Below are 15,868 nucleotides of genomic sequence, written 5' to 3'. Positions count from 1 at the left end.
TGGAAAAGTGGGGCCGACAAGATTTAAAAAAAAAAAAAAGGGTTTGTAGCAGCTTTTAATTTATCTTTTCATTAAAAAAATTATCCCAAGAACTGTTGTCACATTGGAGCGAGTCTGTGTGATATAAGTTAATCCTGTCCTTCACGGGGAGGAGGAGGAAGAAGCGCGTGGCGGCGTGGCTAATGCTGCTTCCCCTCCACCTGCTCTTCCAAGTGGCCGACCTGCTCCGCCAGCTCGGAGACCTTGGCTTGGCAGTCAAGCAGGTTGTCCTTCAGTCCCGTTATTTCCTGAGAATGGGCAGCCAGGGTCCCGTTCATGTGGCCCATGTAGTCCCACAGACTGCCCGTGTGTTTCTCCAGTTCGTCCCTGATGCCGTCCAGGCTCCCCGTGACAGCACCCAGCCTGCCGCAGACGCTCTCCACCCGGGCCACCCGGTCATCAAAGTGAGCAATCTCCTGCTGCAGGTCACGGGCTACGCTCTTGCAGGAGCTCAGGTCGTTGACGATCCTGGCTTTGAGTCGCTCCAAGTCTCCCTTGAGGTTCAGGACACGCCGGTTGCTGAAGAAGAGCTGGGAGCCTTGGTCGTTGACCTTCTCCTGGATGGAGTGGACCTCATCCTCGATCTTCCGCTCGTGCTCATCCAGTGAGGAGTTGACGTGAGTCACGGTGTCCGAGTACTGGGAGACGGAGTCCTTGAGCCCCGTCAGAGACTTGCTCACGGTGTTCAGGTTGATCTTTAGCAAGGTGATCTCCCCTTGCAAAGCCCCCGATGCTTCCTCCTCGATTCGCCGCTGGATCTCCAGGATGGTGGCGTTCAGCTTGCGCAGGAGGTCGTAGTTGCTGTCCATCCGGAGGAGCAGGTCCTGGTTCTTGTTCTGACAGTCTTCGATCTCTGTCCGGAAGGTCTCCACATCTTTGGAGGCAGAGGTGCAGCCCAGGGAACAAGTGCTCTCCAGCATGATGAGGCGATTCTGCAACACCTCCAGCGTCTCATCCGTCCGTTTCCTCATGCTGGCGAGCTCCCCCTCCAGCACGGGCACCACCGCTCCGTCCATGCCCACAGGAGAACTGACATTGTTCAGCTCCCCCACTATGGTCATGAACCTGTCCTCCAGGGTCTGCATTTTATCTTCAAAGGCAGTCCTCATGCCATCCACCTCTGCTACCACCGTGCCTCTCATGCTGTCCTCTATACCGGAGCAGCAGCTCCCTGTTTCTCTCTCTGTAGCATTGAGTCTGGCTTCCAGGTCCTCAAAGCGCCCTTCAAAAAGGTTCCCTAGGGTGACAGTGGAGATTTCTCCATCCAGCCGTGAGTGCAAATTCTTCTGGGACTCAGAGATGCTGTGAAGGCCTTTCTCGAGGATGTTCATGCGATCGGTGAGGTAGTCCAGGTTGCTGCAGCAGCTTTCCACCACCGTCAGCCCTTGGATCTGGGTCTCCAGCTGGGAGATCTCTTTCTTGATCTCTAGCTCCTTCCCGTCCAGTGTCTGCTGCAGCCGCAGGTTGGCAGCTTTCTCCTCCTCGCATTGCTGCCGCACCTCTTGGATCCGGAAATCGCACGTGGTCTGGATCTTCCCCAGCTTCTTCTCGAAGCCATCGAGCAGCTCTCCACGCAGGTTGCTCAGCCGCGTGTCCACGTACTCCTCCAGCAGGTCGATGGACGTGAGTGGCGAGGGCCGGGCTGACTCCAGCAGATGCTTGATCTGCCCGTCGTGGTCCAGGACCATGCCGCGAACCTCGTGCAGCAAATCTGCCTTGGTTTTCAGCACGTCGCTCACCTCCGTCACTTTGGTCAGGATCTCCCCCACGGGAGGGTACGTGGCGATGTCGGCTTTGTCAGCCACATCCACCAGGCCATCAGGAATGATGCCAAAGCCCACCGTCGAGTCAGGTGTGCCCGGGCTGTTCATCAGGGAGCCGATCATCTTGGTGGTGTCCTCCTGGATTGCCAGCCGCAGGCGGTCCCCCAGGCCGCTCACCATGGTGTGCAGGCTGTCGTAGGACTGGGAAAGGCGCCTCACCTCCTCCTCCAGCCGATCCAGGCGGTCCCCGAAGAGGCCGGGCAGCTTCCTGCCTGCACAGGGAAAGAAATAGAGAGGGCACAGTCAGGGCCGGTGCTCCTTTAACTTCCCTCCTTGGCTATCTTCTAGATTTGAGTCCTTTTCCATACTAACTAACATTAGCTCCTGCCTCCGTCTTACTGCCATTTCAGCAAAATATTGGCCCACCCTTCCTCCTTTCCCCTAAATCTCTTCCTAAGCTGATCAGGAAACCCTCTTTCTTCTTGGGATCAAGCCCTCTGCTCCCAAGTTCAACAGCAGGTGATGAGAAAACCCCGGGGAACTTCCTCTTGAGACACACTCTATCGACCCCCAAATTAATGGAAAAATGCTTTAAAGCAATGAGGAAAGGCAATTTTGAAGCGGCACATTTTGAAAGAAACTAGATTAAAAAAGCAAGTGGGCACGTTTTGAAAGAAACTAGATTAAAAAAGCAAGTGATCCTCAAAGCACTCAAATGTCCAGTCTCTGATCAGCAAGCACGTCACCCACCGAAGGTTTGCTAAATTCATGCCGTGTGCTGGAACAGAAAGAACAGGTTTGAGAGCATGACGGCGGTGTGGTAACCTGGGGATGTGAAGCAGGAGCGAGATCTCACCATACTGATTCTTCTTTGGTCCTGGAAACAGGTCAGGGTGGCTTTTGGGATAGGGAGGAAGTCTGGGGATTGGAAACATCTTTTGCCCCGGAGGCATTTTAGGGCTGGGATGTCGGGGCAGAAGGCCGGGTTGGTCGGTCGGGTTGTCATGGCACCCTTCTCCCATGAAGCCTGGGCAGCACCTCCAGGCCAGCTCGGTCACTGTCTTGTATCCAATCTTGTATTTGGGTCTGAAGAAGGTGCGGTACCTTTCCAGGAGAGGGGAGGAAGAGAGAAGACAGTTTAGAGGAGCAACCTCAACGTCAAGCAATAGAGAAGAGCGGGGTCATGGGTCCTGTTGGGTGTGGGAAATCCGGGCACATGGGAAAGCCTGGCTGAGACCCGTGTGCTGCACCTGCAGACCATGACCCACCTCCTCCAAGAGCTCTTGCTGCACCACAGCTCAGTGTAGCATTACAGTGCCTGTCCAGGGACACAGCTCATTAACCAGCACTCCAAAAACATGTGCCCACCCTCTCCAGGACTGGACCACGAGGTGCAGGTGTGACAGCACATGGTGAGAGAAGAGTTCTCCCCAATGAGTTAGTAACACAACTAGACAAGCCTGACAAACAGCCCAGGGGTGAGGAGGGACTATCTGAGCAGAGCCATTATTTATGTATCTGTGGTTTCTGGAGAGGATTTTTTGTCAGATTTTTTTTTTTTAACCTGGGATTCCTGTTGTTAGTTTAGAAAAGCTGCTGTAAGTGTATTGCTTTGGTCTCTGGCCCGATAGATGACCACTGTGACGGATGCCACACAGTTTGGCAACTTTTGGCCCAGGAGAACACAAGATGAAATGATGGAAGTGATTCCAGAACCCCTGCAAGCTCAGATCACTTCCAAGAGGGGTCTGGGCTGCTTGTGGGTGTTTTGCACTTTGAATCGATCTAGAGAATTTCCTAGTGGGGTAAAAAATCCTCTTCTGATCTGTAATCCTGTCCTGAAGCCTCCAGGAGGGTTAAAATACCTTTGGAAAGGTATTTTCTCTATGTGTGGAGGGCATCAGTTTGATGGGAAGCCTAAGTGGCTTGGGCTGGCCTTGCAAGCGGGAGCTTTGGCAGTGGGGCAGCAGAGCCCTGGCGAGGTTTACCGGGGCGATGCTGTGCGGTATGCACAGAGGGATGGCTCCTTACGCCTCCTCCTGCCCCCAGCTGGGATGCCCTGGGAGGTTTCTCCACCACCAATTTGAGCACTACAACATCGATCCCCGCCATACACAGCAAACAAGGGTGCGAGCCCACCTCCTTGCCCAGTGGGACACTAACACCTCCCTCTCTGCTCTCGCTCTATGTGGGGTCCCCACCAGCCCAGCGGGGAGGACTCAGCTGCTCCCTGCTCTTCCGTGGCACTTTCCCATGAGGTGGCAGGGATGGACAGGACCCCGCCAGCACCCGTGCTCCCCCCACCAACCGAGCTGAGCTGCGCAGGGCTGAAGACGGCGTGTTTCTCACCACCTCTGAAACACCAATGCTTTGAACCTGCCTTTTGGAAATTTCCAATCTGAATTTACCAGGGCCTGAAAATCCTGAAGTTTGCTGTTTTTCAACAAAACACACAATTGGGCCCCTGTTCTTCTCCAGCACATTCAGCGGAAGGTCTCGGAGGAGGTGGCAGAACCGTCTGTGCTGTACGGAGGGGTTGCATAAGGCACTCGCACCCATCCAGTTGCTCAGGGCAGCACATGGGGCCGAGCCCCTGTCGTCAGTGTCCCTGCCCAGGTCCTCAGTGCCCCCGGCCCTGGCTGCAGCCCCCGGGCAATGCCACTTCCATGTGACTCCCGGTGCAATACAGCCACCTCCACGTGTACCGCAGGGCAGGAGGAGAAAGCGAATCCAAATCCTCTGTTCTTTGAATCACTTCAAAATTTCTCAACATCAGCAATTTCCCAAAGGCACGGGACAGTGTCAGAACAAGCTCTTCTTGTTGTTACTCCTCTAACAGACGTTGCTGAGTTTCTATGGTCTTTCCTTCTGTCTTAGTGTGTAGAAACCTGCCTGGATGTACCACAGCAGGAGACTGCTGCACCCAGCCACTGTCAGGGGGTGAAGTGAGGATGAGGATGGCATCCAGAAGGCAGGGCACCTTCTGTGTGTCATGCCAGCCTCTACAGAGGAGCCCAGAGCCCTTCGGTACCTCCGAACCCTTCTCCCCCTGCTCCAAATGGCAGCAAGGGGAAGTATTTATTGCAGCTGCACAAACATTAGCTGATGGCCCCAGCACGTGGAAAAAAACATGTTTCTCTCTTGTGCATGGATGCAGCATCCGAGGCTGTGCAGAAAGTTCAGCTACGGGTCCAGCTGCTTTCAGAAAACACCCTGTTTTCACCCCGGTTTTGTTTGAAGGGCTGGAGGGGCCAAGCAGTGGACACCATGGAGATGGGAGAGGCTTTGGGGATCTCCGCCACAGGTACCAGCAGCTGCAGGATGTCCTGAAGTCCCCAAATGCTGCTAAAGCACTTGTGATGGGAAGAAGGAAAGAGCAAGTCAGCGAGCAGGTCCGACGGCCCATCTCTGCCGGGAGAGGCTGCTTGCAGAGCCCGTGGCACCACCAGCACATGGCAAGTCCCGGCTGGCTGCAGCGCTGCGTGCTGGTGCCACAGGAGGGGTGCCAGGCTCCGACAAAAGCCCCTCTCAGCCCGGTTTTCCTCGGTGCTCGGCTCTGTTACTCTCGGCGGCCCAGGGGAGGATGCAGGAGAGCAGCATTTCTGCATGGAGCAGCATCCCTGGCCAGGGGCTGTGGAGGGTGGCGAAGCACAAAGTCCCAGTGTCCACCCTGCCCGGGCTGCGGCTCTGGCTGCGGCACGGCGGGGTGTTTCCCTCCAGCACTGACGAGGTGGCAAAGTTTTGCAAATATTTTCCTGGGGCAGGAAGGCCTGAGCCACAGGCTCTGTTTCCTCCTCCTCTCGGTCAGGCTCTCACCTAGCTGCCATCTTTCTGCCAAGTTGCAGGTCTGTGACAAAATGCTTCCCTGCACACATGCACATGCACCCCCTCAGCTTCCCATGATTTCCTGATTTATTTCTGATGATGGATAGAGCTCCCTCTCCCTCCTGACAGATCCCACCTTGCCTCCTCCCAGCACCGCTGCCCTGCCATTGACTGTCTCGTCCAGGAAAAGCCCTTCAGCCCCTTTCACTGCCCTCTGGAAAACACGGGTTGATGGTCGGAAGGGTGGCACGGGCACTCAGGAACCCAAGAAGACCTGTGACCTGAAGCTGGGAGTGGAAGGGCACTGTGCCCCAGCATCCCCCGTACTCACAGCACTTTCCCCGGGCACTTGGGTCCCCAGCTGCACTTGTGGTACTCGGCCTTGACGTAGCTCTCGGCCCCGTCCTGCAGTGTGCACGTCACGTTGCGCTGCACCACGTAGGCACAGTAGCTCCTAGGGGGAAGCACAGCGAGACACCGTCACCCCCTGCCTCAACAGATAGCAGCACCCCGGCTATTCAACCAGTCCCCGGGCAGGTCTGCCTGCCCTGCCTAACACTGCCGGCAAGGTCTCTGGGGGGGCAGGAGCTGGAGGGACCCCCCAGCTTGTGCAGCTGCTGGGGAGGGGGCATCGCCCACCCTACCCACTGGGGACAGGGACAGCAGTGGGGCCTGGGGGAGTGCAGGGAGCGGGGATGGAGCAAAGTCCCCCAGTGCCCAGCCTGTTGCTGGATGCGCAAGCAAGGGGCAGGCAGGCACTCCTGGTCGGGCCGGGCTGGCTGAATTGGCTCCTGCTCCTGGTGTCCCCAGGCACCCCGGCTTTCACCTGCCTTCACCTGACCAGCTCCAAGAGCCTCCACGGGAGCCAGTGCTGCCCAGCCCTTCCCAGCCCCGCTAGCTGCCCTCCAGGTGCCAGGGTGCCACCCCCCAGCAATGCCTTTTCCTCAGTCCAGGTGCATCTCTCCTCTGGGTTAAAAGGGTGCAGCTAAACCCCTGCACCCTCAACACAGCTCTGCTCTCCTCAGCTGTGCTAGGCTCTCCGCTCAGCCTCGGGCAGTGCCTGCCCCACAATGTCCCTCCGAGCTGGTGGCTGCCCCATCCTCCCCCAGCTGCGGTCCCTCTGCAGTTGAGCCCTGCCTGAGAAATCAGCCTTGGTGCTGGAAACAGGCTGAGCACCCTCACATTCTGGTTTTTCACGAGCCATTTCACTGTCTGCAAGAAACCCAGAGCCCCCCCAAGCAGGTCTGCAGTGCCACGGCATTGCAGAAGGCCAGATGCTGAGCACAGTTGCTGCTGTCACGGTCATGGCCACGTTGTCACCAGAGCTGGGCTGTGCTCGGCACAGCATGGCCTGGGTGGCGAGAGGGGCTGGGGGGACAAGCAGAACCCCACCAGCAACAGCAGTTATGGGAATAGGATCCCAGAAATAGCTCCAGCAGCATCTGGCAGGGGTGGTCTGTCCACCTGCAGCTCCTGGAGTGCTGCCAGTGCCGGGTCCAGCCCAAAAGCCTTTGGACCTTGCTGTGGGTGCTGTCACACTCAGACCAAGTGTGATGCTACAGTCAGCAGAGGGAGAGGAGATGCAGGCTGGCTGCTCTGCTGGGCCGCAGCATCACAGCTTCCTCCGCCATGGAGGCAGGGACACGACCCAGGTCCCAAGCTGGATGGAAGCTGGAAACCTCTTCAGATCCCTTGGATGGGTGGTGCAAGGAGCGGAGCCTTTTCCCTCCTGCCATCGTGCCTGCAGCTGGGTGCCACAGGGTACCAGCCAGCCCCAGGCACAGGACCTCTCCTGAGCCGACCAGCAAACCCAGGCACTGAGGATGAGGTGGCCAGGAGGAAGGCTGCATGGGAAGGATGCGGGAGAGCTGGTGGGACAGATGGAGGCCAAGGCTATTCCAGCTGAAGGCAAGGCTGCTGGCAGGAGCAGATGGACTTGGTCCACAGGGGCAGAGACAGCAGGGATGTGTGTTGAGGCAGGGATTAAGGGCATGGGGATGTGGCAGATGGCAGAGCAGGAGGAGAGGAGGGCACAGGCACACAGTGCAGAGCTGAGGTGGAGACAGAGGGTCAGCGGGATGGAACAGATGGGCTGGCGTGAGCTGCAGGTGCGAGGAGGCGTTCAGTGAAGCGAGAGGACCCGGCTCTCCCTGTGCGAGCTGAGGTCACTGCAGCTCAGCTGCCTGGCCACAGGCTGGGAAGCAGCCGGAGTCCCCTGGCATCGCCATTGCATGGCCTGTGGAGAGCAGCCTTGGGGCTGACCAGAGAAACAAGCTGCAGGGCCTGAGCCCAGCTCTCACAGGCTTGGCATGATGATGGTCCTGGTGGCGTTGAGACAACTCTGGCAGGTGGAGGTGAGGGAAGGGACTGGGACAGTCATGATGGAGCAGAACGGTTTGGGGAGGACTGCAGTGTCTCCTGTTTGGGGGAGTGAGCGTGTGCATGTATGTGTGTGCATGCACAGGGGGGTGGGTGTGCACAGCCCTCCCCAGCCCCTCCACTCTCACCCCCTGGGGAAAGAGCAGTGGGGCTCTGGCTCACTCTGAGTGGGGAAAGATAGGTGAAGGAGGGACAAGCACTGATGGCGAACACGTGAAGACAAAGTACATCCCCTACCCATGCCAAGGACTACCATAAGCCCCCCAGTGCCCCCGTTCAGAGGCCCCGAGCAGGCTCCTCCGCCTCCAACAGCCCACATGGGGCAGGAGCTCTTTCCATGAAGCAGCAAAGTGCGAGCAGGCTCATCCTCCCTCCAACACCCTGGATCTCCCTGCTCCCTCCCATCAGGGACCCCCCGACCCCACACCCCCAGCGCATCCCCCTTGTTCCCCCAGGAGCAGCACCAGCACCTCTACCCCAGCCCCTTGACGAGGGCTCTTTGCTCCCCTGGGATGAGCACCGCAACTCCCAGCAGCGACTGGCATTTCCAGCCTGCCCAGACACAAGCAGCTCAGCCCCGGCAAGAGGCTGCCAGGCTCAGAGTGTGTGCAGGGATCCATGCTGCTCCCCGCTCCTCCAAAAGTGAGTCATTTATCCGTGCACAGGGCCACACGAGAGCGAAGGCCAGCCACTTTTCTTAGCTGGAGGGAAGGGAGATCATGTGTACGTGTGCATGTGGAAATTTAGAATCACTGTCTATCCATAAATCCAGGATCCTCTTACAAACACACTCCTAACCCCCTCTGTAAGTAAGCTAGCAGCCAACACGGGCAGATCTACTAGCCGCTACTAATAGACACTGCCTGCCTGTGACTACTTGGGTTAGGGTGGTTCTGGCTCACTCTCCTTCTCAGAAACCCCCTTCCTTCTCACCCACCTGTGGCTAGCAGTTTTATAGCTCCAGCCTGATGTTTTAAGAGTGAGCAGCTGGAAAATGTTACGGGTTTTGGAAAGCTCTCACTGGCACTGCCAGTATTGTTCGTCTCGAATGTTACTTTATTCATTTCAGCTTGTTCATAACACCACATCCTCCCCTTTTCAAAGAAGCCCGACAGAAACGGTTCTCGCAAACAAGCGGGGAGGGAAGCGAGCCCCCCACCAATGTAACAGCCTTTTTGCAATTGAATGGAAAAAGTCTATAGTACGTGTAAAGCCCACATTCCTCATCTGCCTGAGCTTTCCAGGTTACTTGAAAACATATTTAAACTCTAGTAAGTCTGTGCTTTACAAGCAAATCGGCAAATCCCCTCCAATCCAGACTGCATTTTCACGCGTAGGTCTGTGCACTGCCATCCTCCCCTCCCGCACATCACAGCCCCGCGCCCGTGCCATGCAGAACAGGTACATGCACCTACCCCACGAACACACACGGGCGTCCTATCCTCGCCACCCCAGCCCTGACCCACATGGGACTGCAGCACACACGTCGTCGTCCCCCCCCCCACGCAGCCCGCTCCCTCTTGGAAACACAAGCCCCGTGCCCCCTCTGCGCTGAGCGGCCCCCCAGCCTTGCTCTACACGGAAGGGGTGCACCGAGACGCACGGACACCCCTGCCCTGCACGCCAGCCCCAGGTCGCTACCCAGCAGCTGGTGTGGGGCAAGGGGTGCCCGCAGCGGGTACCCAGGGACCGCCGCCCAGCAAGGGATGCCCGCGGCCGAGCCCTGGGAGATGGTACCCGTGATCGGTACGGGGGGGTTGGGTACCCACCAAGGGGTGCCCGCGGCAGCCGGTCCCCCGGGGATGCTGCCTGCTGAGCCCAGATCTGTGGCCGGTAGCCGGTGCCCGCGGTCTGTGCCCGGTAAGGGATGCCCGACGGGAGGCGGTGTCCGGAAAGCCCCGCCGCGCAGCCAGCACCCAGGGGCCGATGCCCGGGGGCCGGATCGGTTGCGCGGCCGCGGACGGGGGCGCGCAGAGGGTCGCTTACTTGTGCTTGCCCACGGGCTTGCCGGGGCCGAGCTGCGGGCTGGAGCCGGCCGTGTAGAGGCTGTACCTGCCGCCGTAGGGCAGGGGGGCGGCGGGGGGGTAGAAGGCACCCTTGGCGTCGGCGAGGGCCAGCAGCATCCCCAGAGAGAGGCAGGCGAGCAGAGCTCCGCGGCGGCGCAGCGCCCGCGCCCGCCTCATGGTCCCGGGCCCGGCGGCGGCGGCGGCGGCGGAGCGGGACGGGACGGGGCGGGACGGGGCGGCCGCGGGCCCCGCCGGGACGGCGCTGCGGAGGGGACCGGAGCGCCGCCCGCTGCGCCGCGCCCTGCCCTGCCCTGCCCTGCCCTGCCCTGCCCTGCCCTGCCCTGCCCTGCCCGGCGGCACACGCCGCTCCGCCGCCCGCCCGACCCCTTTTGTACCGCGGCGGCGGGGGCGGGCCGCGCTCCTCCTCCCGCCCTCCCACAGCCGCCGACCCCCGGCCCCGCGGGCGGGGAGACAAAGCGCTCCCCCCCCCCCCCCGACCCCCCTTCCGACCCCCCCCCCCCCCCCGCGCAGCCCCCGCGGTGCTGAAGCTCGACCCGCGCAGCCCCCAGCGGAGCTCGGGAGGAGAGCGCTGCCGGCCCCGGAGCGGGGCTGGAAGGGGCACGCACCCCCGCCCCGGCCTCGGCCCCGAAGCCGTCCCTTCTCCCACTGCCCCCTCCCCGGGCACCGGGCGGGGGTAGCAGGTGCAGCGGGGTTTGGAGCCGCGGGGTACCCGCACGGCTCCTGATGCGCCCCCCAGCCCGCAGGCCCGCTCCGCTTCACGCCTGAGCGCAGGCGAAGAGAAAGGCTGGAGGGACCTTAACTCTGTCCCTTGGGCGTGTTCGGCTCGAGGCGATGTGTGCTGCTGGAGACTGGCAGCTGTCAATCATTTGGCTGGCACCAGCCTGATGCATCCAGCATCACCAAGGACCCAGCGAACCCAGCACCTGGGTTTTGCAGGAAGGGGAGGAGGGAAGCGGCACTGTTTTGGAGCTGATATCAGCCCTCCCTGGTAGATTTGGGCTTTGGTTTCAGCCTCCAGGAGAGAGCGGGGAATCCCTTGCCTTTCCCTGCAGTCCCGTGGATCTCCCACAGCCAAGTGCATTTCCTCCTAGGTGGCTTTGGAAGGCAGGCTCAGGTCTCCTCCCATCCTGTGCGCTGCAGAGATCCCTGCTAACCTGCACCCCGATGCCCCCACCCGCATGTGACCCACAGCAGTGGGTGCTGGGCACTGAGCACCCTACCCTGTCCCAACAGCACCCCCCCAGGCACCACACCATTAACCACAGCAGTGTAAGACCCTTTGTGTGAGCCACGGGGGGCCTTTGCTGTTGGGCGTGGGGGAGAGGACCCCCGCCCAGGGCACCGGTAATTTGGGAGGGGGGTAACACCCCTGGTGCTATCCAGTAGTGGTCAGCTGGTAGCCCTGCAGAGGTGAGGCCATGCCAAGGAACAGGAGATTTTGTTGTATAAGCAGACCCTGGGCTGAGCATCCCGCTGCCCCCAGGCCACTCGCACCCTTGGGCAACCCACCAAGACCACACCAGGGGTCCAACGAGGCTCCGGCCTCGTCTGGCAGAGGTCAGCCCCAAGTCAGCCCGGGCAGGGAAGCACCAGGGCGAGGTGTGCAATGCTTCTCCGAAACTCTTGGAGGAAAACAAGAAGCGGCTGAGAAAGGGTGGCTGGGTGGAATCCCAAGTGCAGGAATGAAACCTGCTGCTGTGGGAAGGAGGCATCAAGGCTTGGGCTGACACTGAGACAGAGATGGTAAGATACCGAGACAAACGGCCTTTTTCAGTTAAAAGGAGCCTTTGGCTCGGTCTGAGGTGAATACAGAAACATTAGCAGGAGAAGAAAAATCCATAGGAGAGCCGTGCCGGGGAAGGCAGGCTGGAGAGACCAGGCGGAAAACCAAGAGGAGGAAGTCTGTGTAATGAACCAGCGCATCCTCTCAAGCGGCTCCCTCCTCTCGGTTCAATCTGCTGCAGGGTGTTGCTGCGAGCTGCCGTGCGCTTGTCAGGCTGCACCCCAGAGGTGGCTGCATTATGGTTTTTACATGGTATATTTGGCAGCACATGAAGCACTTCTCATCCAGCTGGTGCATCGAATTGTTCCACTCTGCTGGGATGCTGCAGGCGGGACGGTCTAGAAGCAACTCTATAAAAACAAACAAAAGTCAACCGAGCCTGCATGGTTTAATGCTGGATGCCAAAGTCGAGAACTAACCTTGCACACAGCCCTAATTTTTTTTCCCTGTGCACAGGGAGTATGAGCCAGTTTTAATAACAGCGTGCTGCACGTGTGTGTCTGAGGCCTCAGGAAAAAAACATCTGGTGTTGCACGGTTTCTGAAAAAGCCCTTGGTCCTGGCCTTCAAGCCTGTGCTGTGATGAACGGGCACGACAGGGCAGAGCTAAGAGTGCTCGTTCCTTCTTGCTAGCCTGGCTGTGAAAGGGAAGGAGGTGGGAGCCATTGCACTCGTGTGGGAGCGTGTGTGTATCTGTCTGCCTGTCCCTGCCGTCCAACCCCACTTTTGAAGCTCCGGGTCACTTTCTGCCAGATTTCATAGCGAGGCAGGATCCTCGGAGAGACTGAATTCCATTTTGTTGTTCTATTGTCTAATTGTTTTATGAAAAAAGGCATCTGGGTAGACAAGAGAGCGCCAAACTTGGGTCGCCACTGAGGAAATGGATTCATCATCAACTCTATTATAAGACATCAAAGAATCTACACGGGAGAGAGCCATTACGAGTGCCCCAAACCATGGGAAAAACTCTCATGAGCCTTATTAGCCATGAGCTAATCCAACCATGAGACACAGAGCGGCAGGAAACTGGGATTCGTTAAGTTGCACTTCTCAGGGGGCAGCTCGGGTTTGACTCTTTGATGCTCAGCCGTGCTGCTGCCGGTCCCCACGCACCGCGAGCTCTGGCCAGGCACAGGAGGGTGCCCGTGTGGAGCCTGGCACGGCATCCTGGCTTTGGAGAAGTGCTCATGTGGAGAAGAAGCAGGAGACTCCTTCCTACCAGGGCTTCCTCCTGACACGGGCATGTCCCAGGGGTTAACAGAGAAGATGCCAAGCACCATCTCCCAGAGCTGTGAAGCGCGTGCTGAGCACCGAGCTCTCCAGCAGAATGGAAGGGCTTTGCCACCCTGAACTGCTGCCGAAAGGCTCTGCAGACCTGCTCGCTGGTAACCTTTGGCTCAGGGAGCACCAGCCCATGGTGCTTCCCAGAGGAAAGCTCTGCTTTCCCTCCTGGCCTTGGCTGGAGAGTAAAGGGGATCAGATCAGAGCTGCTGATGATGATCAAATCTGGATGCTCGGCAAATCTGAGACCCTACCAAGGGACACCCACGGGGTGCCTGACCTGGGAGGCTGTGTCCATCAGTGTCCCCGTGTGAGCACCTCCTGCAACAGCTCGGCACGTGACTAGGGAGCTTGTTTCTCCACCTGGACTGCCAGGAGTTGATTATTTTGGTTACACCTCTCACCCCTGCACAGCTTACGCTCCAAACCAGTCCAGGAATGAACAGGTAGAAGTTTTTCCCTACTAAGGATCCAGCAGAGATTTGGCCAAAAAGCAGGGACATTGTGCAGGACCCAGGAGGTAGCCAGAAATAGGAGCTCAGCTGGAGGAGATGAGAGTAAGAGCAGAGGTACTACAGGAAGCTCTTCCCCTGCTCTGTCTCCCAGGCAGGGCTGGGGGAACCACCGCGACGCTAATTTCACGAGCGGATGACACCAAACAGTGACCTGTTCTGCTTCGCATGCTTTTTAATTAACACCTGCATGGCCTCATCAGCTGAATAATTGCCTCCCTTCATGGGTCAACAAGCCAGCAGCCTCTGACCTCCCGTTCCCACCTGGGTACGATGTTTGGTGCCTGCACAGGGAGCAGCGGTTGTGCGCTCTTGCCCCACCAAACCCTCCTGCGGGCCAGCGCAGCAATAGGAAAAGTGATAGGACAGTCCAGGGGCTCTTCAACTCTGCTTGCGCTTGGCCAGAACCAGCCTTGTCCATCCTAATCCTGAGCCTTAAATAGGTACCGCTGCCGGAAAGGCACCCGCCACGCTGGGTAGGGTGGGGTGCACCGGGCGCAGTGGTAAGAGGACAGCTGCCCTCTGTGTTGCCATGGGATAGGAGCAGATTGCAGGAAGGGAAATTTAAGTTGGATATTAATAATAAAAAAATAGCTGGTAGTAAAATGAATATAGCCCTGGAGGAGACTGTATTGAGCCATCTGGAGATTTTAAAGGAAAGGTTAGATAAAAAAAAACCTGTCAGGACCAATTTGGGGTAGGGAAATGGATTGGATGTCTTCCCAAGATCGCTCCCAGCCTGAGTTTTTCCAAGTACAAATTCATTTCCCAAAGTGGCAAGGCAAGAGAGCAGCTCAATTTAGAGGCAAAGTTTCTCCCTAACAATTCCCACTGGATCAAAGGCATTCCTTGAATTGGCACTTGCAGAGGCCTTTTCCCTTGGCAGCGGGGCTGTGTCTGTGCCCAGCTTTCCCAGGTGCGTGTCCAGCAGGATCCACCCAGGGCTCGCTCTACCGTTTCAGAGTCCCTGTGAAGACACTGCAGCTATCCCACGGCTGCTTCCCCAGCCCCAGGGAGGGACACTGTGTTGCCCAAACTGGCAGGCAAGATGCATGTCCCAAATGCCGTAGCAGTGCAGTGGGATACCAGTCCAAGGAGAGCAGTGACCCCAGTAGGGCCAGGAGTTCTCCAGGTGCTCCAGTTCCCAGCTAAAACTGAGCTCAAGGAAGCCCACCATGGCCATGGCTCAGCTGCAGGACTGGAAGCTCTTGCTGGCTCCCAGCACATGCTTCTGGCACATCCCAGCTCCGTGCTGGGCATGGACTACTTCTCTGTTGGCCTCAACGGGAAGGAGATGCAGGCGTGCAGGCAGGAGGCAGCCCTGGTCCAGCCAGTGGTATCAGAAACCCAGGCAATGTCACGACGTCTGCCTCGTTTGGAGGTTGCCAAGGTTTTGTTCTGAATCAGACCCTGGCTCAGCTCCCAAGGGGTGTGATTGCAGTGTCCCCCCCCCCAAGCTATGGGGCGGGGGGCACCTGGGTTTGCCCAGGCTCCGGAGGAAGCTGCGGCCGGGGGCTGAGAACAAAATCCCTTTCTTTGTGGGAAAGTGTAGTGACTTGAAGTGGTCAGACAGCCTTATCTCTGGTTTCGAAAGCCACACGCTGATCATTTGTCAAGATTAGCGCGTGCGGTAGAAGGGATGGAGCTGTTCCAAATCCATGCTCACATCTCTTCCCTGGGCTCAAGGCCATTCATAAAAATGCCAGAGCAGCAGCGGCGGTGGCGGCAGGCAGCACATACTGGGGCTGTGGTTTGGGGAGGACGAGGAGGGGTCAACCGCAGGTTACACAAGCTCTGAGCGGGGAGAAGAATACACAGGTTGCTTTATTTATATATCCGTTAGCGTCCTTCCTCCAGGAAAATGCGCAAGGAGGCTGGCTGGGGAGATTTAGCAAGGGCAAGGGGCAGGCTGGAGGTCCTTTGTGTGTGACAGGGGTGATGTGCTTAAAATAAACCTTTCCCAGCCGTGCCAGGACCCCAGGGACAAGAGAGCATTAACAGCCAACAGCTGTGGAGATGGAGCAGGAGCCGTCTCCAGGGGCAGTCCCAGCTGGATTCAGCAGTACACGGACACAGGGTGGGGAGTCTGTAGACTGAGCAAGGGAGGAGGTGACACCCTCCCAGTAAACCCCAGCATGTTGATGGTGGGGCACTGGGGACCTGCCTGGACCCAGGCTTTGCGCTGGGGTGGGCTGGCCCTGTAAGCCCCAGGGACGAGCAGCCCTGATCTCAGCTGGTCCCCGTCAGCTCTGGCTGGGCT

General features: G+C 58.4%; 1 protein-coding gene across 1 annotated transcript; it reads right to left on the bottom strand.

Moving 5' to 3' along the window:
- Positions 1-179: 179 nt before the first annotated feature.
- Positions 180-10,189, bottom strand: EMILIN3 (elastin microfibril interfacer 3). Its single transcript, XM_076352298.1, has 4 exons — positions 9,993-10,189; positions 5,959-6,081; positions 2,659-2,906; positions 180-2,074 (listed from the first exon to the last, which is right to left on the bottom strand). The coding sequence occupies exons 1-4, from the start codon at positions 10,187-10,189 to the stop codon at positions 180-182; spliced, it is 2,463 nt and encodes an 820-aa protein (XP_076208413.1).
- Positions 10,190-15,868: the final 5,679 nt, after the last annotated feature.

This window comes from Aptenodytes patagonicus, chromosome 14 (assembly GCF_965638725.1).
Source record: "Aptenodytes patagonicus chromosome 14, bAptPat1.pri.cur, whole genome shotgun sequence".
NCBI lineage: Eukaryota > Metazoa > Chordata > Aves > Sphenisciformes > Spheniscidae > Aptenodytes > Aptenodytes patagonicus.
The sequence above is the reverse complement of the archived record's forward strand: the minus strand, read 5'-3'. Positions and strand labels throughout refer to the sequence as shown.